This window comes from Stenella coeruleoalba (assembly GCF_951394435.1).
Source record: "Stenella coeruleoalba genome assembly, chromosome: 3".
In the NCBI taxonomy this organism is placed as follows: Eukaryota; Metazoa; Chordata; class Mammalia; order Artiodactyla; family Delphinidae; genus Stenella; species Stenella coeruleoalba.
Genome location: NC_137148.1, coordinates 105230594 through 105257391, shown reverse-complemented (window position 1 = coordinate 105257391; position 26798 = coordinate 105230594). Strand labels below are relative to the sequence as shown.

The 26798-nt window shown below is 37.5% G+C and overlaps 1 protein-coding gene across 1 annotated transcript in view; it reads right to left on the bottom strand.

Moving 5' to 3' along the window:
* The window catches only part of CCDC192 (coiled-coil domain containing 192), a gene marked incomplete at both ends in the record, with an annotated part of 196262 nt that extends 177542 nt beyond the window's left edge, over positions 1-18720 (bottom strand). The window contains 2 exons of the mRNA XM_079916030.1: positions 13582-13633; positions 18659-18720. Coding sequence (XP_079772156.1) covers positions 13582-13633; positions 18659-18720 — 114 coding nt within the window. The remainder of the gene's footprint in view (positions 1-13581; positions 13634-18658) is intronic.
* Positions 18721-26798: the final 8078 nt, after the last annotated feature.

Here is a 26798-nt window from a genome sequence, read left to right as displayed (position 1 = left end):
CTGAGTTTTTTGTGACAGGATTGCTTATTTTCTCCACATCATTTATAAGTTTAGATTTTGAATACTTTGGCATGTTGACCAACAATGTTTTCATTCTCCCATTGTATCCCAGTATTTTAGTTAATGCACATGCCTGTAGGAAGAAGGATTTTCAGGTCAGCTTATGAGTAAGGTGATGGAATTTTATTGCCCAAACTGAAGTTTTTCAAACTTAGTTTTGTGAATAAATTTTTGCTATTCTGTGTGTAATAAAGAACAAATGATTTATGATTGACATTATTCAAAGTGAAAGTAATGTTTTGTCTGCCGGTGAATTTTAGGCTCCAAATAAGTAAACTTCTAAAAAAAGTCCAAAAATTTAACTGTAATGATAAAAACTTAAAGACTCTAATGATGCGGTTCCCAAAACCTAGCAGGGAAGTCCTTAGTTGAACTTGATGTTCCATGAGAAACATTTTCCATGATCAATCTCCCCTTCCCCCAACCCAGCCTGACATTTGCTCAGACTGCCCTCTTTACCAAGATCTGAAAGAGAAATGTGTTATGCATCTTTCTGGATCAGATAAAAGTTCAGCCACAATTTCCATAGTACATTCCAATGTGATAAGGTAAGAGCAGGACAGATGAGAGAGCTCTTTTTTGCTGTAAGTTTCCACTTCTTTTAAGGTCTCCCAGTCAAAATATTACTAAGAGGCATGGCCAAAGTATCAGAGAAGATGGCAGAGCTTACTCAGTGGGACTCAGTTTTCTCGCCTGTGAAATGAGAAGATCATTACTTCTAATTCATCTTGCACTCGGCGGTGGCCATTTGTCATGCTATGTCTTTCCCTGTTTGCAGTATTTCCCATCTCATGAATCCCATCTCTCTGAAGTATAAACCAGGAACTCCTTTTCCAGCCTCCTTTGCACCACGTCATAGGCATGTGACTCAGCCTCCCCCAATCAGACACACCAGCCTAAGAATTCAGTATAAATTAGAGTGATATGAAAAAGGTGCCAAATAGAATGGAATCTGGCCAGGTCGACAGGGTCATTCTGTTTTCAGAGGATGCAGTGACAGAAGACTTAGAAGTAACCTCTCATACTCAGGGGTAGTAGTAGGGCTGTGATGCCTTTGTCCTGTGGTGGCAGTAATAGGTCCTCCACTAGGGAAGGGAAGCTGAGTATAGTCTCCAAGACTGATGCTCTGACTCTCCTAGGGATCCTCTGAAATCCATTTTCTCCTTAATACTAACTGGAATGGGTTCTTTTGGTTTCACATGCAAATCTGACTGATTATTACTTGTTGTTCACGTGATTTTAAGCAAGTAGTTTAACTATCCTGAGCCTCCACTTCCTCCCCTCTACAAATGGAAGAAATGCTAACTCATTGAGGGCTGCTGTGGTGATTAAATGTGGTCATGCAGAAAAATGCTGAGCATAATGCCTGACCCACAGAAGAAAGTTTGTTTGTTTGTTTTTAATCTTCTTTTTAAGCTCTAGACTTTATGAGTCTGTGGTGTAGCTTCTGGGAGCTCACAGCTTTGGAAAGAGCCTGAGCTCTTGATCATAAGGAACAAAAACTCTTAGAATCTCTGGTGGCCTTGGCATCATGCAGCCACACCTAGCCTGGTTACTCCTTGTTGGAAAAGTAAAACATTAAGTATAAGAGCAAAAATTCAAAAATGTAGTAGGAGAGGGCACAGCCTGTACCCTCTTCTGCCTGCTGAATAGGGTTTATACTTGGTCTGCTCCATTTCTTCTTTTTCTTGACTTTCTTGGTAGATGTGGTTTTGGGGGCTTCTGAGATGAAAGGGGGGAGATTAAAGAAGAGCAAGAGGGGTGTGGACTAGGGCTAAAGGAAAAAGTTTTCCAAAGAACTTTTGAGGAGAAAAGTTCAGAAAAGCTGTCATGTGAAATAGATGCTTATGGAAAAGGAAAGAAGGACTTTTAAAAAATGGATCTCTGAAATTTTTCCTCACATACTGTTTAATTAGTGAAATTTAACCCTCAGTATACCATCAGAGTTTATTGGACCCAAATTAGTTTTGAGTTTCTTTTTTTGAGCCATTCTCTTCATAAAAATCTATATTTCATGTCTTTTATTCTTTCTTAGAGGTCTTACAAACTATGTATATATATATATATATATATATATATATACACACACACACACACATATATACATATTTTTTCTTTTATATAGAATAAAACTCATTCTATCTTATAATTATCATACAGATCCATTGGAGCCTTTTATATAATCCAAGATATATTCTGGGATCTCAGTGATCTTGTTTTCCCTATATTTGAAATATATTGCTACTTAATCATCCTAGGAGTTATTTTTTATCATTATTCATTGAGTATTTCTAACTATGACTTAGTAAAATTAATAATCATCCTTCAATTTCTTATTGTGTTGTCAAAAGCATGATGTCACCTTTCAAGGTACAAAAGGGGAGACACCATTTTTTAAATTTGCTTTATTTTAATTTTTTAAATTTTGAAACAAATAACACACTTAGAGAGCAGTTGGAATACAGAGAACTTTTTCTTTTTCCCTGTGAGTTATGTTGTGCCCTTATGCCCCATCACCCTGAACCTCTCAGTGTCTATTTCCTATACAGAGGGACTCTTTGCTACACCATCACAGCATGGCCTTCAGTCAGAAAATTCACCCGATTGTCACCCCACCCCATCTCCTTCCCTTCCCCCTCAAAACACGGGCTCCACTAGCGAAACATCATTTTTTTTTTTTTTTTTGGTGAAACATCATTTTTATAGCACATTTTTTCTTTCATTAATGTAGTTGAGCATGCTGAATTCTCTTTTCATCCATAATGCCCAAAGACAAGAAAATTGGCAGAGACATACATTTCACAATTCTTACACAAATCAGAAGGTGAATGTGAACAGTAGCATTCTTGACCAGCATGGTCCAATGCAGTAGCCACCAGCCACATGTGGCCTTGAGTATTTGAAAAGTGGTTGGTTTGAATTGAGATGTGTTGTAAGTATAAAATAGATACGAGATTTTGAAGGCTTAGTATAACAATATATGAGAATATGAGAGATCTCAATATATTTTTGTACTGATTACATATTAGTGACAGTATTTTGAATATATTAGGATAGATAAGATATATTATTACAATTTACTTTTATCTGTTTATTTAAATTTTTAATGTGGCTACTAGATAATTTTAAATTATATATATGGCTTTTAAACTACATATTTCTATTCAACAGTGCAGCTCTAAGTGGTAGAATTAATCATGTAAGTGAAATAGACAATGCATCTTCAGGTCATGACTACTGAGGGACTTAGATGAATGTCCTCAAAGTCATGAATCAGTAAGTGAAAAACATACCTCTAAGGACAAAAAAGGAAATAGGGTATTCTCATACAAGACAGGCTATATCACACAGAATTTTGTGACAAGAACTTGGACTTTTCTCTTTTGTTAAGGGGATGTGTGACAGCATTCTGCCATATTTTATAACATTTATGTGCCAAAAGTTTTACTTGGTAACAAATAGATTTGCTGTGTTTAAATTCTGATCAAAATTTCTAACGAGGTTCTTTTTTTAAACCTACATCTTTATTCTTCTGTAAATTATTTGAAAATGATTTTAAAAATAAAAAATTTAGGTGGGTTTATTTAATTCAACTAGTCAGTGATGATGACTATTTTCCTAGTATACTAAGGGTTAAGAACTTGAGTAATTTGAAAGTTACCTTATGGGTACTAGACTGCTTGTTTGTGTTTGTTTTTACCACAAAGCAGTTCTGAGATCAGACCATTTAGATCTCGGCATTACATGTTAAGCAGTCACAAAGAAAGGTATTGTGGGAGACTTTTTGTATATTTTCAGTAATGTGATTATCAGAAAAGAATGTATGAACACATTTGAAGGCACAAGGCCAAATGCTGCTTTATTCAAAAGGAGAAAAATTAATAGGATTCAGAATATAGTCACCACCATGGACACAGATATTTCTTTTTTAAGAAAGATTCCAAGTAGAAATAGCCCCTAGGGAAAGCAGACTATTCTAGAATTTATAGCATTTTTCTTAGGCATTTGAGGCAGGCAAAACAGGGCTTACTCCTTGCCAAAGAATGTTTCTGAACTACATTTAATTTTAAAATATTTTACAATTTAATCTTCGTTTACACTAAGTGTATGATTCAAGAGCATTTTCTTCCCTAACTGACAAATGTGTCCAGCTCTTCAATAACAAACACATGAGAATCTCTCACATATTGACTGAGTGCCTTTCATATGTAAGGTCCAGAGCTAAATCCTGGAGATAAAGGTGAATTCATCAAATTCCCAACCCTCCAGGAACTCATAATGTGAAAAAGGTTGAGATAGGGAGGAGAGATGTTGAGATAAGTGGACTTCAATATTATAAGGATGAGAGAGGAGAAGGGGAAAAAAGACATGTATTGAGCACCATCACTGGGCCATGACTTTTCAATATATTATGTCCCTCAAATTCAGACAATATAAAAGGTATAAACATGGAAGCGAAAATCATCCAGAATCCTACCACCCAGAGATCACCACATGTTACTATGGACTGAATGTGTGTGCTCCAGGTGCCCTCAAATTCATACGTTGAAGCTCTAACTCCCAATGTGATAGTATTAGGAGATGGAGCCTCTGGGAGGTCATTAGGTTTAGATGAAGTCAGCAGGGTGGTATCCTTATGATGAGATTAATGACCTTATAAGAAGAAACCAGAGAGCTCTCTCCTTGTGTCACCTTCTCTCCCTCCCCCTCCCTTCCTCCCTCCCTTCCTTCCTTCACCCTTTCACCCATGTGAGGATATAGCAGCAAGGCAACCATCTGCAAGCCAGGACCCAGTCATGCTAGCACCTGATCTCTGACTTTCCCATCTCCAGAACTGTGAGAAAACAATGTTTGTTTTCTAAGCCACCCAGTCTGTGGTATTTTGTTATGGCAGCCTGAACAGACTAGGACACCATATTTGGTGTATAATCTTCTAGACTTGTGTGTGTGTACCTGAAGATGCATAACATATAAAACATTGATTCATACTCTACATGGTTATATATGGTTAAATTACAATCATTTTCAGTTAACAGTATATCATAGGTAACTATATTTGAATAATAATGAATGTCATTTTCCACACATTGTAATTTTAAAAATTACCATAACTTTCAATGGTCACAATAAATTTTATTATGTGTATATGCAATTTTCCATACTATTGGACAAACCTGTAATAAGCATTATTTATGCATCTTTGTGAACTTGTTTTTTATTAATATAAATGGAAAAAGTGGTTACTGGATTTTAAAGAATATATACTTGATACATATTTAAGATTACATCCCCCAAATTCATCCTCCCACCACAGTACATGAGAGTCAGACTTTTCTTACACCCTTGCCAATAATGATATTTTCAGTACTTTTTATGTCTGTCAAAATTGCAGGTAAACATCATATCTAAGTTTTAAAATTTTTTATTTCTTTGCTTTCTATTTGGACATCTTATTGGATACTTGCAAGCTTGGACATCTTATTGGATATTTGCATGTCTTCTTATAAATTGTAATTTGTGTCCTTTGTCCATTTTCAATTTAAGGGCTAATCTTTTCCTCATTGATTTATATGAGACCTTAATATATGAAGGACATTATGTTGTAATAGATGCTATAAATATGTTCTAATACTTACTCTGAATATTTATAAATTCTTCCTATATGGGTTGGAATACTGGTACATATTCTTATGAGATATAGAATTTCCAGAGACTCAATTATCTTTTCATCTTTGTGCATTAATGCATAACTTTGTTCAAGAAGAGACTGAAATTTTTGAAGAAGTAAACTCTATTCAAAACTTGGAGAAAGCTCCATTTCTCTGAACCTCATTAAGTACAGATAACACATCACACATTGATTCAAATTGTTAGACATACTTTGAAACAACTGATTCACTCTGTTACCTAACCTAACATAAACAGTTCAGCTATTGACATGAGGACTTGGGGCTATTATTCCCAGCAGCAAATTTCAGTTTAACAAATCTATCTAAACAAATTAAGCTGATGTTATCCAATCTGCCTGATGAGACTGAGGGAAGCCAGAAGCCACGCTTTATGCCTGAGAGCCCGCATCCTTGTGCTTCTCACTCCCAAGTCACCCCACTCTCTTCCCATTTCTCTCCAAGCATCCAAAGAGAGCCTCCCAAAGGTAGACTTACTCCTTTGGGAAAGGCTAGATTGAATAACTGTCCTAGCCGCTTGGGAGGATATTCTCTCTCAAGGAAATGTGGAAGTTAGGGGAAATATTTTTCTTCAGACCACAGCAATTGAAGTGTGCTCTCATACTCAGACTGATTGACTACATGGTCCCCGAAACACATTCTTCCGTTGCCCTGTCTTCCTCTGATCTAAACATTCAGGTTTCAGAAAATGAGCAAATTATACATGAAATTTGAGTTTATCCACAATATTAATTCAGAGTAACCCTTGCATTCGACTAATATAATATATTTAACTTTTATATAGTTATATATGCATTTAAATTCTGTCTCCGTTTTACATTTCAAAACTTCCTTCCTTTTGTGTATATACACAAACTTCTCAATGTTTCCAACCTCACAGAAAAAAAGTGTCAGCACTACACAGAACAAATTACCATGCTTTCCCCAAATAATGCGTATTGTTTGGAAATTTTTGCCATTTGAAGAAGCCAAATAGAGAAAAAACATAATGGGCATCTGACGAAACAAATTTGCAGACACTCAAATGCTTCAGTTTATAGAGGTCCTTTGCACCACTGATGCCTCTTGGGGAAATTCTGAAAAACAATCTATCTGTAAACAATCTGATTCCGTGCCACATGTTTTCTAAATTCCTTTGCCTGTTGACATTTTAAAAAAGAAATAAAGGGATACATTTGCATGTGAAAACAGGACCTTTTGTTTCTTACACATTTACTCTATCAGAAGAATTGAAAACAAAATGGGTCATCTTGTCTAATCGCTTATGAAGGATCATCTTCTAAAAGACACTTTCTAGTTCTTTGGCCAATCTTATTTTAAACAGCTAAGATCTTTTTTATGGCCTCTGTTCTCAAGTTAAATAGAACTTATTATTAAAATGAGAAATTCTGGAGGTAATCTTTTTATTTTGTATCTATCTATACCTTTTGCTTTCTTTGGTTTAATTATTTTCTTTTTTTATACCTAATTTTATATTGCTGTAACCTTTGTCCATCAATACATTTCTGAAAATTCTCCTAGGTACATGGTACGATTTCACTTGCCCAGTCCTTTGAAGTTCTTTTTGGCCACGCAACTTCTTTGACCAATGGAAAAGAAGGAAAAGTGGTGTGTGTAACTTCTGGGCTGAGCACTCTCTGTGCAATTGGCCCCTCCTCTCACTGCTGCCTGCCCGGATTGCAGAAGTGCACTCCCAGGTGAAGCTTCCATCCAGAATAACTCATTGTTAACTATTTACCATAGTAAATAGTTTATTAGTAACTATGACTAAGTAACTGATTACTAACATCATTAGTAACTATGATGAATAGAGTCCCTCTGCCTCTCATCTTGGATGGGTATTGTGAAGAAGAAATAAATTACTCAGAAAAATAAAATATTAAGATAAGTCATTAGCCAATTACAATGGATAACCTTCCAAAATGTTAATGAAGTTTTGATCTTTCTTGATAGTAGCCAAAGGAAAAAATATATTTCTCACCAATGATTCCATTGCTACTACCTTTCTATGTACAGCTTGACCTGAACTCTCTGTTGAAGTTGTTGCTTATAGAATTTACACTATTAAACTAGGTGAACTTTGAGATGATTGTATAGGGACAACAGTGGGATGGGAGCAGGAAAGCATTATGTTGGATCAGCCCCTCATTTATGGCAAGATCTCAATATGAAAGTAGTTATATGAGAGGTTGAACAGTGTGTGGAAACTCCAGCTAACATCTCAAGTCCTAACATCTGGGGAGATAACATTACCTGCCCAGATACAGTAATGTTTGTAATGTTAGATATTATCTAGACAACTAGCAGATGTCTCTAGAAGTAAAGTTTCGATTTCTATACTATTCATGTTCTTTTGTGGAAAAAATTTTAGATTAAATGAACGTTACAACTTTTTTTTTTTTGGTTGCATTGGGTCCTCGTTGCTACTCATGGGCCCCCTCCAGCTGTGGCAAGCGGGGGCCACTCTTCACCACGGTGTGCAGGCCGCTCACTGCAGTGTCTTCTCTTGTTGCCGAGCACGGGCCCTAGGCACACGGGCTTCAGTAGTTGTGGCACGCGGGCCCAGCAGCTGCGGCTCACGGGCTCCAGAGTGCAGTCTCAGTAGCTGTGGCACACGGGCCTAGCTGCTCCGCAGCATGTGGGATCCTCCCGGACCAGGGCTGGAACCGATGTTCCCTGCACTGGCAGGTGGACTCCTAACCACTCTGCCACCAGAGGAGTCTTTTGTCTTGCCCTCAGTGACAGCACAATGGCTGCTTTGCATTTCCTATGAATTTCCATTCCCAAAACCTCATTCATTCAGGTAGACCTATTCTGATTTTGTTATTCTATGGGGTTAGAGTCCCTGGGACACAGACTGAGAGATCTGGCTACAGAGGGCTTACTGGAAATGGTTCTTGGGGGCAACACCTATAAAGGAAGGAAAGAAGCAGGAATGCAACAGCAGCCTCAGCCGGTTCCACAGGGGAGTCCTGGAGCTGGGCTGGCTCTTCAGAATTGTCCTCAAAAGAAGGCGGCCAGGTTCTGCAGCCCTGCATCAACCAGTTATTGGATGCAGGTTGATTCCATGGAGGGGGATGACTTTGGGGCAATGGAGTGCCTTCATCGGAGGGAAATGTCTGGTGATAGACTCAGCTGTTAGTCATCATCAAGCAAAATTACTGAAAGTAAATCATAGATCTAAATGTAAAACCTAAAACTATAAAACTTCTGGAGGGAAAAAGAAAATATTTGTGATCTCGGGCAAAGATTTCTTAGATCATATAGCAAAAGCATGATCCATGACAGTACAAATTGATAAATTAGACTTCATCAGAATTAATAATTTTTGCTCTTCTAAAGACACTATTGAGCAAGTGAAAAGACTAACCATAGACTGGAGAAAATACCTGCAAAACACACATGAACTCTCAAAACCCAATGATAAGAAACAAACAGTACAACTTAACAATGGACAAAACCTTTCAATAGATACTTCTCCAAATGAGATATAAGGATGGCAAATAAACAGATGAAAAGATGCTCAAACACCATTAATTATTAAGAAAATGCAAATTGAAACCACCATGAGATACCACCACACCTATTAGAATGGCTAAATTTAAAAGGCTGACCTTGGAGAGAATGTGGATGAATTAAAACTTTCATACACTGCTGGTGGGAATGTAAAATGATACTATGACTTTGGAAAATAGTTTGACAGTTTTTAAGAAAGTTAAAAATACACCTACCATGTGATTCAGCCGTTTCATTCTTAGGTATTTACCCAAGAGAAAAAAAAGCATATGTCCATACAAAGATTTGTACATGAATATTTATAGCAGCTTTATTTGTAAAGAGTCAAAAACTGGAAATAACCTAAATGTCAGTCAGCGCGTAGAGGCATAAACAAACTGGTACATTCAGTTCAGCAGGATACTGTTTAGCAATAAAAATGAATTATTTATACACACTAAAACATGGGTGAATGTCAAGATAATTTTACAGAGTGACAGACGTCAGTAAAAGGGGTACATACTGTATGACTTTGTTTATATGAAGCTCAAGGAAATGCAAAATAATATATATAATGACGTGAAACAGATTGTGCTTCCTTGGAAGTGAGGTGGGAAGAAGTGGGTGAGAGGGATTACAAAGGAGCGTGAGAAATTTCTGGGAGTGATGCAAAGTTTCATTATCTTGACTGTGATGTCAGTTTCACGTGTGTACACATATGTCAAAACCCATCAAGTTGTACACCTTAAATTTGTCACGTATGCTTAAGGAAGGAGAGGAGAGGAGAGGAGAGGAGAGTGAAAAAGGAAGGATGGAAGGGAGGGAGAGAGGGAGAGAGGGAGGAAAGAAGAAAGGAAAAGAAAGAAAAGAAACAAAACCCAAAACAAAAAGTTCTGAGATATTTCTTACCTATTAGAGTGGCAAAATAAATAACCTATTTCTTTCAATGGCAACAAATCTTTATATTTAAATATACACAGAAATGTAATTCTATATTGATCTCATTTTAAGATAAATAGGAACGTCTCCTTTAAATGATTTAAAATGTTCATTTAAAGCACAAGTGATATATTAACAACTGTAATTCACTAATGATTTGAAAGTTTGCTCATCAAAGGGAAGAATCTTTTGAAAGCCATTTCAGAATGCTAAAGTTTAGAAATATCAGAAATGTGACCAAATATACACTTCCTGAAAAAATAATGCTATATTATACCAAGTACTAGAAGAACATAAGTTATATAATTTGACACAATTTAAGGCATTGCTTGCATTTCCCAGTTTATCAAATGTAATATTTTTTAGCTAATCTAAGGTTGTTTTATAAAGCTGACTTCCTATATAGTGTGCTATGAGTTTGACCTTACAAATTAAAATTTTAAAGTGCTTTAATATTTTTGGCACTTAAAATAATAATTCTTTAATGAAGCCGTCACTGAATTACAACTTGAACACTAAATGGCTTATAAGGTTTTATAACAAGCCTAGTTTTTGCACAATGAGTGAAATACTTCATACATATTCTAGCATTAATGAATTCATACCCACACTCTCATTTTTGGATGTGCCACTCCACATAACCAAAGATCATCTGGTGTTTTTACATCATTCATTTCTATTTGTCACAGTTCTCAGGAATAGTTCAAGGGGAGAAACCCTGAGCCAGGTATCCAGTTCAGGTCACGCCTCCTTACGATAGAACTTTTATTTCCTAAACAGTTTCAAATGAGATGATTTATAAGCACTAGCTGTTCACTGTCTGAGGATGTTAAAATGGAGCAAAGGCAACGGTTCAAATAATATTCTAATCCTCCAAAGGTATAAGGTCCAGATAAACAGGGACAACCTGGCACCTGAAAAGTGGATCTAAGTAAATTCTCACTGGATTATATCTCTTAAGGGTCTTACTCTGTAGTCAGCACATGACTCATTCATCACTCAACAGCTGGACTCTCCCTCAACCTCCCTTACTCTAAATTTCTTAATTTCTAAAGTAGCAATAATAGTAATAATAATATTTATGAGGAGGAAGCAGAAGAGAGGGAAGGAGGGAGAGGAGGAGAAAAAAGTATCCACACAACGGTGATGATTCTTAGAAACCACCGCCGTCTGCTGCTGTAAGGATTCAGAGGGACAGCATCTCTCAGTCACCTAGTCCATTTGTTCTATTTCAAATGCCGTTTTGATATCAGGGACTTTGTCTCAGGGACATAGAGATGAATAAAGGCTCGAAGAATGCACAGTTTACTGGGAGAGTCGAAACGTTAAGGTATTATTCAGAGACTGGATGCCACAAAGGTGGAGCGTATTTCATTCTGCTTGGGTGGTCGATATCCTCACAGAATTGAAGAGATTTTTATCCTTCATCCCAATCTTCTCTGCCAGAACTCACCACAGCTATTTAAAAGAGGCATCTGAGATCCACCGGCAATTGGGTTCCTCATGGTACGGAGCAGAATCTGTTCTGCTGAGTGACCAGTCTTTCAGTTCCAAGACTTAAAAGGGGTCGTGGGGTAAGGAGGCAGCACTAATCATGACTGTCCTATGGCCTTCAGGGCCCTAATCCTAACCTCTACCTCGAGCTAAATGCATTCTTTTAAAAATGTAAGAATTCAGTAACTAGAGCAGAACAAGTTACTTGAAGCCCCAGGGCTCCCACCTATGTGAAATGTAAATTGAAAGGAGATAGATTCTGGGCTCCAGGAAGCTAATTGGGAGCCCTAGGCAGAAATCCTAAATGTAGTAATTGACACCTTGTCCTTTTCAGTGTCTTAGGCAGCCAGGGAGAGGGTTACCTCTAGGGCACTAATTGATTAGCATTGTTAGAGGAAAGGCAGTAAACTGAGATTGGTGAGCTGAAGTCTCCCTCTTCCAAAACTCCAATTTAACTACTAGCTCAAGGGTTCCAACTAACCAGAGAAAACATGTTTTCATATAGTGCCAGTGAGGGACACTCTTTCTTTGGCCAACAGAATTGTAAGTAGATCCACTATATAAAACAAAAGCTCACTGACAAAAAAGTAATATAATACTAAACTATCACTAGAGTTAGAACACAAAATTTTAATTAAAATTATATTCTACTAATCTAAGTTGTTTCCCTTTGATTTATACTTCTTCACCAAAAACCCTCTTCCTGAAAATTATTGTTGGTTTGAGATATATGTCCAGTCTGTCTGGGGCCAGATTAAATGAACTCTTAGAAAAGAGATGTTAACCTTGAACAAAAATAATTGTGTGGAAGTGAGATTCTGAATATGCACCTCACTAGATCAAATGTTCTTAGCTGGTGATGCGGGGGTGGGATGAGAGTAGAAAAGCAGAATGCTGAATCTAGAAAGAAATAGAGAAATCAAAAGGCGAGGTCCCATGGTCCACAGGGGAGCCTGGTTGAATTGAATCGATTCTGAGTAGCTATATACCTATACACTTGTAGATATGTTCACAACCATTTTCACATCCCAAACATCTTATCTGAAGAGACTATTAAAGTCTCATCCTCACTCTATGAATGAAAAACAAGGCTCAGAGAGTTTAAATGACTTGGGTATCATCACACAGCTTGCAGGTGGCAAAGTTGGGCCTAATTCCTAGTCCTACAGTCTTTCTTCTATACCACACTGCCTCTGCATTAAAGCTGAAAAAGTTATTCCAGAAATGTCTGTGGGTGGAGACTAGGGGATACTTACTAAAACTGAATCGAGGGCATATAGAGAGCTTACTTTTTTCTTTTTAAAGGGAAATTCTCAAACTTACATAAAAGTAGAGAACTAGTATAATGAGCCTCCATGAACCTATCACCCAGCTTCAACACTTCTCACCAACCTACCCTGTTGTCACTTGAGGCCTCGAGAGGGACTAGAGGCTTTTGTAGAAAGGACCCAGCTGTCCCAGGATGACTTGAAAGAGAATGAGCTGAGAATATCGGGAATAGACTGTGATTTAAACCCAAGCCTAAACAAACCAAATAAGATGAGTTACCCAATCTATATCATGTCTGATTCCAGAATTTCCTCACATACAGGCAAATACTTTGATGTAACCCAGGATGGCTGCAATAGTGTAGGGCCACAGAGAGCAGTGTGGGATCACAAGTACAAATGGGGACAGGCACCCCACACCAACTTCCCTCCTGCCCAGCAGCATCCCTTCGTTGGCACTCTGGCCACTTTACCTCCTTCTACTTGAAAAAGAACATTCTATGTTTTATTTTTAAAATGTTTACTAGTAAAATGTGAAAGTGAAACTATATTAGGAAAATATCAACATTAAAGAAGTTACAGTTTCACTAACTAATGCTTTTTTAAAAAAAGGAATTCATGCAAACTTTGTTTCTTACCGATATTTTGTTCCTTTGTTGTGTATTTGACTCTGAACTTCCAGATGTGGTGCTGAAATAAAGTAAGGGTTCGGAATTCCTAAATTTTATTTCAGACATGCACACACTCATACACACACATACACACCCCACATCAAATAGATCTTTATGCTGTAACATTGAAGATATATTTTCTAAAGCATTTCCTCCCAATGTCATTTTCTAAACATTCCTAAAGGAAATCAGAACTAGGGAATGTAAACTTTACTTGAAGAAGATAAAATAGCCTTTAAAGGTCCTCTTGAGAGTAAGCAGTCCAAACAGTACAATCTGTTCTGAAAACCTGCAAAATATCTTATTTCAACTAAAAAAAAAAAAAAAAAAAAAAAAAAAAAAGGAGAGAGAGGAAAGAATATCCTATGAAACAGCAGACTTAGGGAATTCTTTATCTTCTACACTTTTTCTCAATCAATTTCTCTTTCTCTCTCTCCTGGATCATTTCCAATGGTTTACCAACATGCTGTTATTTATTGCATCTTGAGCCCTCTTAACCCTTTAGTTTCTGCTTGATTACTCTGACCCCCATTAAAGCAAAACTATATTCTCACTGTCTCTAATTCTTCTTCCTATTTTTTGTTAAAGCCACTCCATTCAGACTCTCACAAGTACCATTCCACAGAAACTGCACTTATGGAATTCACTAGTGAGCTCCACATTACTGTATCCAGTGGTCATGTATCACAACTCATCTTAAAACTTTTGACATGGTTCAACAGCCCCTCCTTGAAATGCTTTCTTCACTTGGCTCCCAGGACATCCTAAGGTCCCAGGCTTCTCGTTCTCACTTGCTGCTCGTTCTCAGTTTCCTTTGATGGTTCTTTCTCCTCTTCCTGAACCCTCAACATTGGCATGCTCCAGGGCTTCCTCTCTTCTGTACTCACATTCACTCCCTTGGTGAACTCCTCCAACTTCAGGGATTTAAATAGTATCAATATGCTGATCGCTCCCCAATACCTATTTCCAGGGCAGACTTCTGCCTTGAATTCCAGATGCATTCTTTCAGTTGCCTTCCTGACATCTCCACCAGGATGTCTAATGGACGTCTCACTTTCAACATTTCTAAAACCTAACTTCTGATTCCTACTCCAAATCTGCTCTACTTGCAGTCTTCCCCATCTCGGTTGATGATGACATCATCCTTCCTGTTGCTTAGGCTAAAACCTTGACCTTCCGTTTCGTCTCAGAACCCAAATCCAATCCAACAGGAAATTCTGGGCTCTGCCGTCATAATATATCCAGTACCCAGCCGATTTTCACCACCTTCGTTGTTAACGAAATGGTTCAAGCCTCAAGCTACCATCCAGCTCTTACCTGGACTGTTGCATTAACCTCCTAAATGGCTCTCTCTGGTTGCATCTTTGCCCCCTACCTTCTATTTTCAATATACATCATCCATAAGAAAAATGATGGGACTTCCCTGGTGGCGCAGTAGTTAAGAATCCTCCTGCCAATGCAGGGGACACAGGTTCAGGCCCTGGTCCAGGAAGATTCCCACATGCCGCGGAGCAACTAAGCCCATGCGCCACAGCTACTGAGCCTGCGATCTAGAGCCTGCAAGTCACAGCTGCTGAAGTCCGTGTGCCTAGAGCCCATGCCCCGCAATAAGAGAAGCCACCGCAATGAAGCCCGTGCGCCGCAATGAAGAGTAGCCCCCACTCGCTGCAACTAGAGAAAGCCCGCGTGCAGCAACAAGGACCCAACACAGCCAAAAATTAATTAATTAATTAATTAATATAAATAAATAGGAAAATTATTTCACTCCTCCGCTAAAAAATCCAATAAAGGATTACATTTCACTCAGAATAAAGACCAAAGCCCATATAAGGACCTACAAGGTCCTACAGATTTCTCTGCCATTCAGCCTTCCCACCAACCGTAGGACTCCATTCCATACCCATCTTCCCTTCCCAAACACTGGAGTCACACTGGCGTCCTCACTGTGCTTCCATCAGCTCTGCCTGGAACACTTCATCCACACTTGTCCACCTGGCTCTTTCCCACTTCCTTCTTTTCTTTGCTCAAATATCCCTTTCTCAAGCATGCCCACCACATGCGCTTCATTTAAAATTGAACTCCTCACTCCTATATACTTTCAAATCACCTTGCTTAATTTTTCTCTGCAGTACTTACCGCCTTCTAACATATTATATAATTTGCTTGTTTATTATATTTATTGTGTTGCCTCCCAACAGAAAATATAAATTCCTTGAAGATAGGGAATTTTTTTCTGCTGTTTTTTTGTTACCCTGTCCTTAACATCTTGAAGAGGGCTAGAATGGTCAATAAATGTTTGTTGAATGAATAAGCTTCCAATCTTAGTAAGTCTCATTCTGCTGTTACCAACCAATAAGTCTTACTTTACAACACTGGGGTACTTTTATTATTTTCTATCCTACTCTCTCCCTGAGGAGTGTATTATTTTATTCTCATTTCTGTACATGTCTCTTACTTTTAAAAAAATTGAAACCATTTAAAATGTTCACAAAGTAATCAGTGACTCTTGAACAAAATTAATTAAATTCCCACTTAGTGGAAGGACACACTGGGGTTTTGAGAGATGTAATTGCTTTTCTTGCATCATACCTAGATCAGCAAAACCTGGTACTTTGGTGCTTTCTACTTGACAGTACCTCTTTATCATGAAATAGAAAACACACTTTTGATCATTACAGTTGCTGGGCAAAACAACAAATGCTTTGAACAAGACAACAACCTTAATAAGTGGGCCTTTTTACCTTCTAACTGATTTTGTCTTCTATCAATGTAACTCACAAAACTGGTATTTTCACTAAATGTACTACCCCTAGTTCCAGGGAATGTGTTTATCCTTTTCTTAGGTGTTTCCTCTGACCAGAATGTTCATGCTGTCATCTCTGTTTGTTAAAATCTTGCCTATTCTTCGCACCAGGACTCAAAGGCTGCCTCCTCTGAAGCCTCTTTGGTCCTATTAGTCAGAACTATTTCTTGCCTCTGTGTCCACAAGCAGTTTTTGGATGTCTGTCTTTTATAGTTCTTATTACATTTCATGATGTGTACAATTATTTGTCTACCTATGTTTTTGCGTTTCTCAGTGACACCTCCCAGAAAACAAGGACTATACCTTGTCAAGAAATTAATATTTGGTCACTGAATGAAGGCAAGCCAAAAAAAATTGAGTACAATACATGTGCATATTCAGATGTGCCACAAATAGGCAAGAAAAAAGTACTGTTTGCAGCTACCTTCTTTTAATAATGCCTGAAACAAAACTACTGGTTTAAAAGTGAAGGAGCTTTGGCTGCCTGACAATAATATTTAAAGGTCATAAGTCATGGCCTCAGAGTAACCATAGTAACTCAGCATACACAGTATAAGTCATGTTGTACCATAATTAAGGGAACAAAAGCTTTAGAAAGCCTATTAGCCTTGAGAGAAAACAAATTAGAATTAACAAGTGTGTTTATGAAACGTTTTTATTGCAGTGTTTTCTTCAGGGTTCATAGAAAAGCTGAAACAAATCTTTAAATTTCTTTCGGCAGAGGGTAATCATATGACATATAAGCCTTATAGTTGCTTTTTTTTTTTTCAGTATTCAACGAGAACATAAATACTTCCTTCCTTTAAGTGAAATATCTTTATATCTGTTCTCCCAACTTTTTACCCTGTTTTTTATGATGGAGTAGTAATCAGTCATCAGTCCATGTTAATAAATATTTTAATAAAATTGATTTGGTTCTATTGAGAATCCAGTTTTTCTAGGAGAGGATTTCCTGGGAAAGTGCTTTATTTGTTCCCTAGGTTGACTGCATCCAAGGTCTAACCCTCCCTGGCTTAGACAACATAGGCTCAAGTTCCCATCTGGTTTATATAAACTATGGAGAAGGTCTGTCTCAAGGGCATGAGAAGAGGAGTGGGGAGAGAAAGTAGGGTAGGCAAACAGACACTTGGGACCAGTTTGTTGCTGCTTAGAACTGAAGGAGCTGAATCGAACCTTCCTAAAGGTGAACCAAGGTATCATGGTCCTCCACTGTCTCCTTCATCAAAGCCCTGCTCTATGCTTGCACAGAACACTCAGCTCCATATGCCAGGAGAACAGAAACACCAATGATAATTTACAGTGAGAGCAAAGTCATGCTTTCCACTTGGCTTCCCTGCTGGTGGTACACTATGCTATTCGTTTCAAAGTTGTTAATCACAGGCCATTTTTCCTCTATTTGGTAACATTATGTTCACCAAAACTTCCTCCTTCGGAAAGATTGTTACTCTTTTGAGGGTCACAGGCTTCTTTGCACATAGAAACATTTCTCATAAAATTTGGAGGAATTTGTGAATTTCCCACATCACCTATGGACCATAGACACAAGGTTAAAAATAAATGAAAACAAGGCCCACACATTTCATGTAATGAAATTACATTTTAGATCTTAACAAAGCAGAACTACGGTTACATGTGTACATATCACAAGGACACCATTTTCTAGGATACAGGTCTTTCTATAGAAAAGGCAAGGCCATCTCTCATTCAAGGCTTAAAAGAAAATTCTAAATGGAAGGTATTTCCACATTTTAAGTGTAAAGGAATATTTTGTCAACATGCAAATTTCCTAGTGATTAACTATAGATTGATTATAAAGGTGAACTGTACTTCCATATTTGTGGCCAGAGTTGGTTTGGGTTTTTGTTTGGGGATGGTTGGAATGACCTAGTTTCTTCTTGACATTTCATTCCAGTGGTTCTGAAAAAGGGCTGGCTCAGCTCCCCCTTTCCACACCAGTATAATGGTTGGGGTGAGTATGTGATTTTGAGACGAGCAAGTGAGGGACATTTTATTCATTCAACAAATATTTATTGAACACCTACTGCATGTCAGACCCTGCCCTACGATCTGGGAAGACATCAGTGTTCAAAGAAAGGGATCATTCTCCAGGAAAAGAGAGAAAGTCTGTCTGATGTTTTCCTCAGACATGAAGGAAAGGTTTTCTTTGAAGCACAGAGTGAAGGCTACTTTATCTATAAATTCCCATGAATTCTTTTGGAACAGGAGGAGCTAGGAACTCACCTGCTTCTCCTTGGGGTTTCATACCCTGGGGCCACAGATGTCCTGCTATAACATTCTCCCATCTCAAATCAGGCCCACTGAGGTACCCTGTCCATGGGACAGACATTGACTATCCCCATTCCTTAGAGGTTTAGAATCCCTGTTACTGCTCTGCTGTCTCCTGTTGCTAGGCAACCACAATGACTGTGGAAAGGACAGTTAACTTCCGAGAGAAAAAAATTTCAATTACAAAGCCACAGTAACCTCTAAAAACATCTCACAAATCAGATCCAGGCAGGAGTATAGATAAAAATTCACTACATATTCATCATTTCTGGAAAATGCTTTCAAAGTGGGCCAGAAGCAGTGGTTTTGTGCTCAAACCATGACATGTTTACATACAGAGCCAGCGCTAAGGAAACAATCACACTGTCTGAGAGGGGTGCATTCACAGAAATGGATTGGTTTACAGGCTAGCAGTAGTTTTCGCAGCAGACCACCTCTCCTTGTGATAATCTTCCTTTTCTGGGACCCACAGACCCCAGACAGAAGATCTCACCTGGCCACATCCTAATGAAGGCTTCCTTCTTGAGCCAAGATTGCAGAAGTGATAAATTGTGCTGATTAGCTGGCGATCTGCTCACTGTCACAACTCATCTGCAGCCACTGCTCCTTCTTCTTTATTGTTTGTTCAAAAGATCCCAGCTGCTTTCTCCCAGACAGTTGCTACATCTCTCCCTGGAAGCATTTGTAGACCCAGGTCAGCTTGTGTTCATTCCACTTCCTGCTCTGGCAGGAAGTACGTATAGGACCTTTGCAGGCTACAGATCAGAATCACTCCTGGGTTTTGATCCCTTATGTCCTGGGCTTACCCAAGCCTAATCACACAGCCCATCGCAAAACAAATTAGGTTGGTCGGACAGAAATTTTTCTAATCACAGAGTTTGTTTCTAGGGATGGAGCATATAGACCAAATAGCAGTAATAAGAGTGGGAATAGTTGAAACTTATCATTTAAAGAGTGTAATTAGCATTTACTTCTTCAATAGAACTTTAAGTCACCCAGATCCTTGGTAAAACAACCCTATGAGTAAAGTTATGAACTACTGAGCAGCTGGTGTTCTGGGTGGAAAAATCAGCACTAACTAGGTAGGTGTGGAAAGATAAAGATTAGGGTATTAGCCTTGCATCTAGGTGGCAGCCTGTGTGGAATTCAGAAAATCGTCTTACCTCTCTATGACTTCATTTTTCTTTTAATTTATAAAAGACTCACTTGAGTTGTTTCTGTCAGCCCTTCCAGCTTTAATATTCTGTTCCATTTCCTTAGCCCATCTTATAAAATAACCCACACTGTGGATTATACTTTAGTGCATTTTAGAGGAATGTGCAGATGTTCACTATGCAGTTGGTTCATAACAATTTATGAAAGGAAGGTCATCTCAGTAATGACTGGTGAAAGGCAGTGTAAGCACTAATTATTTATAATGCTTATTAATCTTATCTTACATCTCACTGATCAAAAAGAGATGGGGAGATATGGCTGGTACAAAAACAGGCTTTCAAAAAGTCCTTGAAAACAAAGTGACTTTTCCACTATTACTCCTCCTTAAATGAATACTATAGGGAAGGATTTCAGAAGAAGATGGTGAAGAAATTAGCAGATTTATTTTTAGACATATTGGTCTATAGAATTTTTGACTGAACAGGCTAAGTAATGAAATAAATGATACTATCCTTGTGTGATTAAGTTAAAGGAAAGTGCTTATTAATGAAAGTCGTTGAAATGATCTTATTTTTAAAAGTTGGTTGTTCCTATAAAAGGGTTTCATCTTCAAGGAATTCATGGAAAAGACTCTGACGAGTACAGGTTTCTGGTAACTGACTATACTGCTGAACTGAATGAATAAGCATTTTCAGAACTCTAATGGAAAACTGATGAATTCATAAAAGTGCTAACAAAAGATCAAGATGAAAAAAAAATTAATTACATGGGACTGAGTGAACTGATGAGGGTGATTATAACTTTTGTGACTTTCTGTTTGAATAAAAAAAAAAACCCCACAAGGACTCAGAGGCCAAAAATATACAAATCAATTTTCACTGCAAAGTAAAGGCGCTGTTATAGTGGAGGATTACTGGACTGAATGTCAATATTATGACATAGTGTGAGTGTGTTTCGTGTTTGGTAATTGCAATCATTGTTGCTTTCATTGTGGTCATCCATTTACAATGCTTGGCGTCAGTCTATTTATCTCTTGTAAAAATAAAATACAGTGTGTGTGTGAAAAAAAAAGAAAAAATTGATAGGTGATAAACATTTCTGAGTCTAAATGTAATTTAATGTTAGTATGTCAGTCCACAGTGGAAAGTAAATATAGGATGTGGGTAATACTGGTGGGAATACAAATAGAATTTTTCTTTAAAAATGGATGAATCAGGGCTTCCCTGGTGGTGCAGTGGTTGAGAGTCCGCCTGCCGATGCAGGGGACGCGGGTTCGTGCCCCAGTCCGGGAAGATCCCACATGCCGCGGAGCGGCTGGGCCCGTGAGCCATGGCTGCTGAGCCTGCGCGTCCGGAGCCTGTGCTCCGCAACGGGAGAGGCCACAACAGTGAGAGGCCCGTGTACCGCAAAAAAAAAAAGGATGAATCAGATAGTTAACTACAATTAATATTAGGTTAGGGTAGACATATTCTGGATTTTCTGCATGGTAGCCATTCTTATTCTAATTACTGGCTTATTTTATGTCTAATCATTAAGTTCATTTTGGAGTTGTATTGTTTTATGTCTCTCAACTCCCATGACCACACTTGATTGGAAGAGGGATGTTAGCAGTTATAATATGGATTAGTGAGTTTTTGTCTAAGGTTTTAGATATTGGGTCTAAAGAAACCTGCAGTTAATCTCATTTATATGGTTAATAAAGTTTTTTTAAAAGTTGAAAAAAAATTAAAAAAATAAAAAGAATATTTAACTCTAATTTCCATTTTTTTCCCTAAAATATTTAATGCAAACTAATACTATGTGAGTTGTCTGTTAGGGAAGAAATTAAATAAAAGTCCTGACTTTCACTAAGGTATAAGCAGGACAACACAAGTGAAACACAATATGATTCCTAAATTTAATTAATTTAGCAAAGCAGGAGCTCAGAGCCAGCAGAAACCATGAAAATGCTAGAGTCAGGGAATGTGAAGCACAATCTTTGAGAGGACATTGTTCTGTAGGGATGCAAAAAGACATCTTAAATATTAAGGGACAAAGAGACCATAGCTGGCATCTGGTTATAAGTGCAAGACTTCTGTTTTAAAAGCATTTTCCAAGGTGTTTTAAGGAACTGAGAATCCTGAGATAAAGTTAAATATTGGATATTAGTTCGACTGTCATTTTGCTTCCAAAGGGATGCTAAAATTTAGTTATTTTTTGCTGAAAGTATTCATCTTCTTTTTAATCCAAAATACTTTTATTTGTTCAGAATCAGATGTACTTTTAGAAATAGTGGGAAAAACAGTAATGCTGAATATTTTAGAAAAATGTGAGTCATTGACTAAAAGTGAAAAGATATTAAAAATTTATTTCAGTGGTAAGATTGTAATCTTATTGGAGGAGAATGGTAAGATTGCAGTTAATGCTGGGAATGAGGCTCAAAAGTCCAAGCCATCGAGTTTGGAAATACCATCCTGGGACGGTGCAGTCTTGGAATATTTGAAAGTCAATTGTTCCAAACATTCAAATATTTGAAAGTCATCATGAATTTTAGTGATCTGTTCTTCCTGAAAGGAAAAATCCTACTGCTGGTAGAATAAAGAAACCAGTTGAAGAATAGCCCATTGCTTAGTTACACAAGTATTATCAGTTTGTTGACTATATTTCTTAAATCTGAACTTGTTTTGCATTTAATAATTATGGTCGATATAATATTAAATGTTCTCTCAGCTAAAAAAAAAAAAAAAGTTGGGCTGAATTTTTAGAAAAACTACCAATTCCCCTAGTCTAGAGGAAAAGAGGGGGTGTTAAAACAAAACTTCTGGAAATATATATAAATCATTGGCATTTCCACCATTAAAAGTACTTTAAACTCAAAAAAAACAAAAAATACTGTGAGCTCATCAGCTCATCAGGGCTCTTAAAGACTACTATGCACAATTTGAAAACTTAACCTGTGGTCTGTCAGAAGTGCATCTTTTCTTAGAATCAGAAATCATATATATGCATATAAGGAGGACTCAAGGATTATACATACTTTATGTGCTCTCATCCTAATACTTCTCAGGATGCCTTATCAAACTTAGGTCAGAGCTGAAATAAGATAAGACCAGAAAGGAAGGTAGAAAAAGAAACATATAATGAGGAGAGAGCAAGACAGAACAGATAGTAGATTTACAATGAAGTAGAATGGCTGAGGAGAGAAGACAAAGCTGCAGTGGAGGTTTTTAGAGTTTGTGCTTGGGAAATAGACCTTTGGCTTTTATCCGTCCACTCACTTTCAATTGTACATTCACTTCTTCAATAAATATTGAAGACCCGTTGTGTACCAAGCATGGTGCTAAGCATAAATAAAATTGATACGGTCCCTGTTCTCAGTATCAATTCAGCTGATCTGTTCATCATTCCATCAAGGTTGTCATACTAGTAGCCATGAATGTTCTATTGCAGAAAGAGCAAATGAAGAAAGTCTTGGATTTCCCAAAGGGTATTCTAACTTAAGAGATCCCTAGCACCAAAAAGAATAAGTTAATGAAAGCAAGCAGAAGTACCTCATAGGTATTCCTCCTGTGGAGGTACCGTCCTGTGGAGACAAATGACCACGTTTCACAGAGTTGACCTAGGGAAGTTGGCTATGTTTTCATTGTAATGGACACAAGGTGACAGTGCCTGTGGCTGGGAGTCAGGGTGTGTCTGAGCTATATGGGAGGACAAGAGGAGGTCATGAAGGTGAGAAAAAAACCACAGTAACATCTTACAAACAAGTACACGAATTGCTCATTCCATGAACCTTAACAACCCAAACATTTTTCAACTGATTGCAACGATTTTCCTTCTGTTTCTCTCAAGAATTAGCCAGCTCTCTTGTCATTTTTGTGACCTCTTCCCTGTGTTGCTGATTGCTTGGCACAGTGGGTCTCATTATCTCCAGGCTTCCAGCCTGTTTTAATGGAGAGGGATGTTTATCTGTGTGAGCAGAGAGACTTGCTTACCCCTTGGTCCTAAAGTCTTTTGTCAGGAAACAGGAATAAATTGAAAGCAATTAGCTGATGAGCAGGAATGTAAACTTTTCATTTATGGCTTTTTTATGGCAGGAAGTAAATATTCCTTTTCCCTCCTTACAATTCTGTATTACATGAGCATTTGTCATTTGGAGATCCCAAATAGCCCTAATGTCTCTGTAGGAATTGTCTCTGTCCCCTTGTACTTGGTTTTAGAGGGACAGTAAATTCATGTACTCAGCACCCACCATATAACCCAAGGAGGGACAAACCCTGACCAGACAAAGCACTGCATAGCGTCTGAACTTGGCTATTCACCAACTGGATCCTGGGACTTTGAATCTCAAACAAGTGATATAAGAATAAAAGAAGCAGTTGAAGTTCTAGTTATCCATTTGCTCATTAATTTTCCCACAAATATTTATTGAGGTTCTGCTACATGACAGGTATTTTTCTAGGTGCTGGTGATATAGTGGTAATAAGAAAGACAAAGTTGCTGCCCTTAACAACTTCATACTTGAGTTGGTGGAGGCAATAAAAAAATTCAGAAGGTAATTTCAGACAGAAACGAGTGCTGTAAAGAGAATAAAACAAAGATGTACAACTAGGAGCAGGTGATAGCATAGAACTGAAACATGAAGGATGGGAAGAAACCAGCCTAGGGACCCTTGCAGGGAAGAGTGCTCTAGCCAGTGGTTCAGTCCCATTGTCATAGAAACATTCTGAGTAGCAGCATGAAAACCTCTCTGACCTCATGTCTTTGTGTGCTCCCCTTCACAGAAAAATGCATCCAAAAACTTGCTTATTTTTCCAACTCTCTTCAGTCTTCTCCAGCCATTCATAGTATCCTCTGGAATGGCTTTCATTCAGGCCACCACCAACTTCCACCTTGTCACCTCCCTTCAATAGCTGCATCCTGACCTGAATTTTCCCTATTATGAGTCCTGCTCCTTAGTCTCTGGAATGGCCTTGGTTTCTGCCCATTCCTAACCAACCCTAACTGCAACCTCTGCTGATTTCATAAGTCCTAATATACTGCCAATTAATTCCATTTTTCTTTTCTTTGCCAGCATTGGTTTCTGTTGCTTTGAACCAAAGTCTAATTCATGCACTTATATTTTTCATATTACTGTTGACTTTTATCCAGGAAACCCAAATGTTCAACCTACAGCACAGTCCTCATTCATTCTTCCGCTTACATTCAGTGCTCTTGTTGAGGACATACTCGCGTTCCTTCTATGATTGACCTACTGTTCATTTATAGTTATTCACTTCTTGAGAGTAAATCATTCATTCATTTAAAAACATTTATTATTATGTATGTTCCTATCACAGTGTAAGATATTGGAGATAGACATAGTTAAAAACAGTAATGGTTCCAAGACATATTTGTTAGATTTGTACACTCACCAAAAAATTTCTCTTTTAGTTTAAAGTATTTTAAAATATTCTTCATGTTTCTCCTAATGCTTTGCTACACTAGGCTCTGTAGACTCTATGTCCTTTATAACTCTAATTGTGTCTCTGTTAAAATTTCTTATAGATTTGTTAGCTGTAAGATTAAATATAATTTATTTAAATATTATATTTTTAGCTCTTTAGTGATTTTTTATACTTCCAATAAAGAATCTAGACTCAAACAAGTAAAACCAAACAAGGTGACAGTAGAGAATCCTAAGAAGCCATTTCTCAGAAAAATCATCTTCCCCACTAGGATTTTTTTCATGGCTCACAGCCAAATGAATGAACATGTTTTGATGAACATTTAATTGTGAAGGACACTTTCAGTTACAAGTAATAGGAAAGGCAATGCACAGTAGTTAATTCATAAGGGAATTTGCTGGCTCATGTGAGTAGGAGGTCCAGAGATTAAAGGTTCTTCAAGGTTAACCAGTGATGGTATCAGCACATAGTATCTTTCTATCTCACCATTCTTCTATCAACAGTGTTGGCTTCTTCTGAAGGCTTGCTTTCCTCGTGGGCATAGAATGGCTGCCAGTAGTAAATGTGACTACAGGTGATTTTGTTCATGGCTAGAGATAGAGAAAGAGTGTTGCCTTCCAAAACTTTAAAACAAAAGTCATAAGTTTTGTTTTAATTGGGTGACCCTAAATAATTGAATCACTTTGGCTGGGGAAATGTTGATTGACTCAAATCTTAAATATATACCCACCCTCAAACCAACTACTATGGCAACAGAAAAGGATCCATGAGAACCCACCCTTAGGACTGGGGATGGGATCAATGTCATTCAGATCACATGGCCACTACATAGTGAGGAAGGATGAAATATATTTGGGAGGCTTTAACACTAGCCAATGCAGGCATACGTTTGCACATAATTTGTATATAATTCACATATGCATTTCTTATTTGATTATTTTATTAGAAATAAGAATGATTATATCTTACAAATACAGGATGTTGCCATATAAGTGCTTTACATATTTTTTCATGTTATCTAGACTAGAAAAATATTCAGTAAGATTAATTTACTATTACAATCCTTAAGGTCATTATATCTCTATTTTTGTGTTTTTATTCTTTCTCATTGAGGTATATACCAGCAGGAGAAACAAAAAGTTAAAGGGTAAGAACACTTAATATTTTTATCTGAAATATAATCTGAGAAGCACTATTTTAGATAATACTATGTAGTAAATAAACAGTAACCACGTAGTAGTTTATATATCATTTATTTTCAGAATATAATATTTCTACTTAAAATACATTGTACTCACTAACCCTATTACATTTGTGAAATTACCAATCATCTTGTAGCTATAAACTAGAAATTATTTTAAAATTTTTATGTCTAATGATGTGTTTATTTACTTTGGAAAAGACATCCATTTTAATCTCTCTATCCTGAGAATGATGAAACTTTATCTTTACTGTCATAGAACCAGCAACAAAACAAAACATCTTGATCAGCTCAAAAATTCACTGAAACCTTCCTT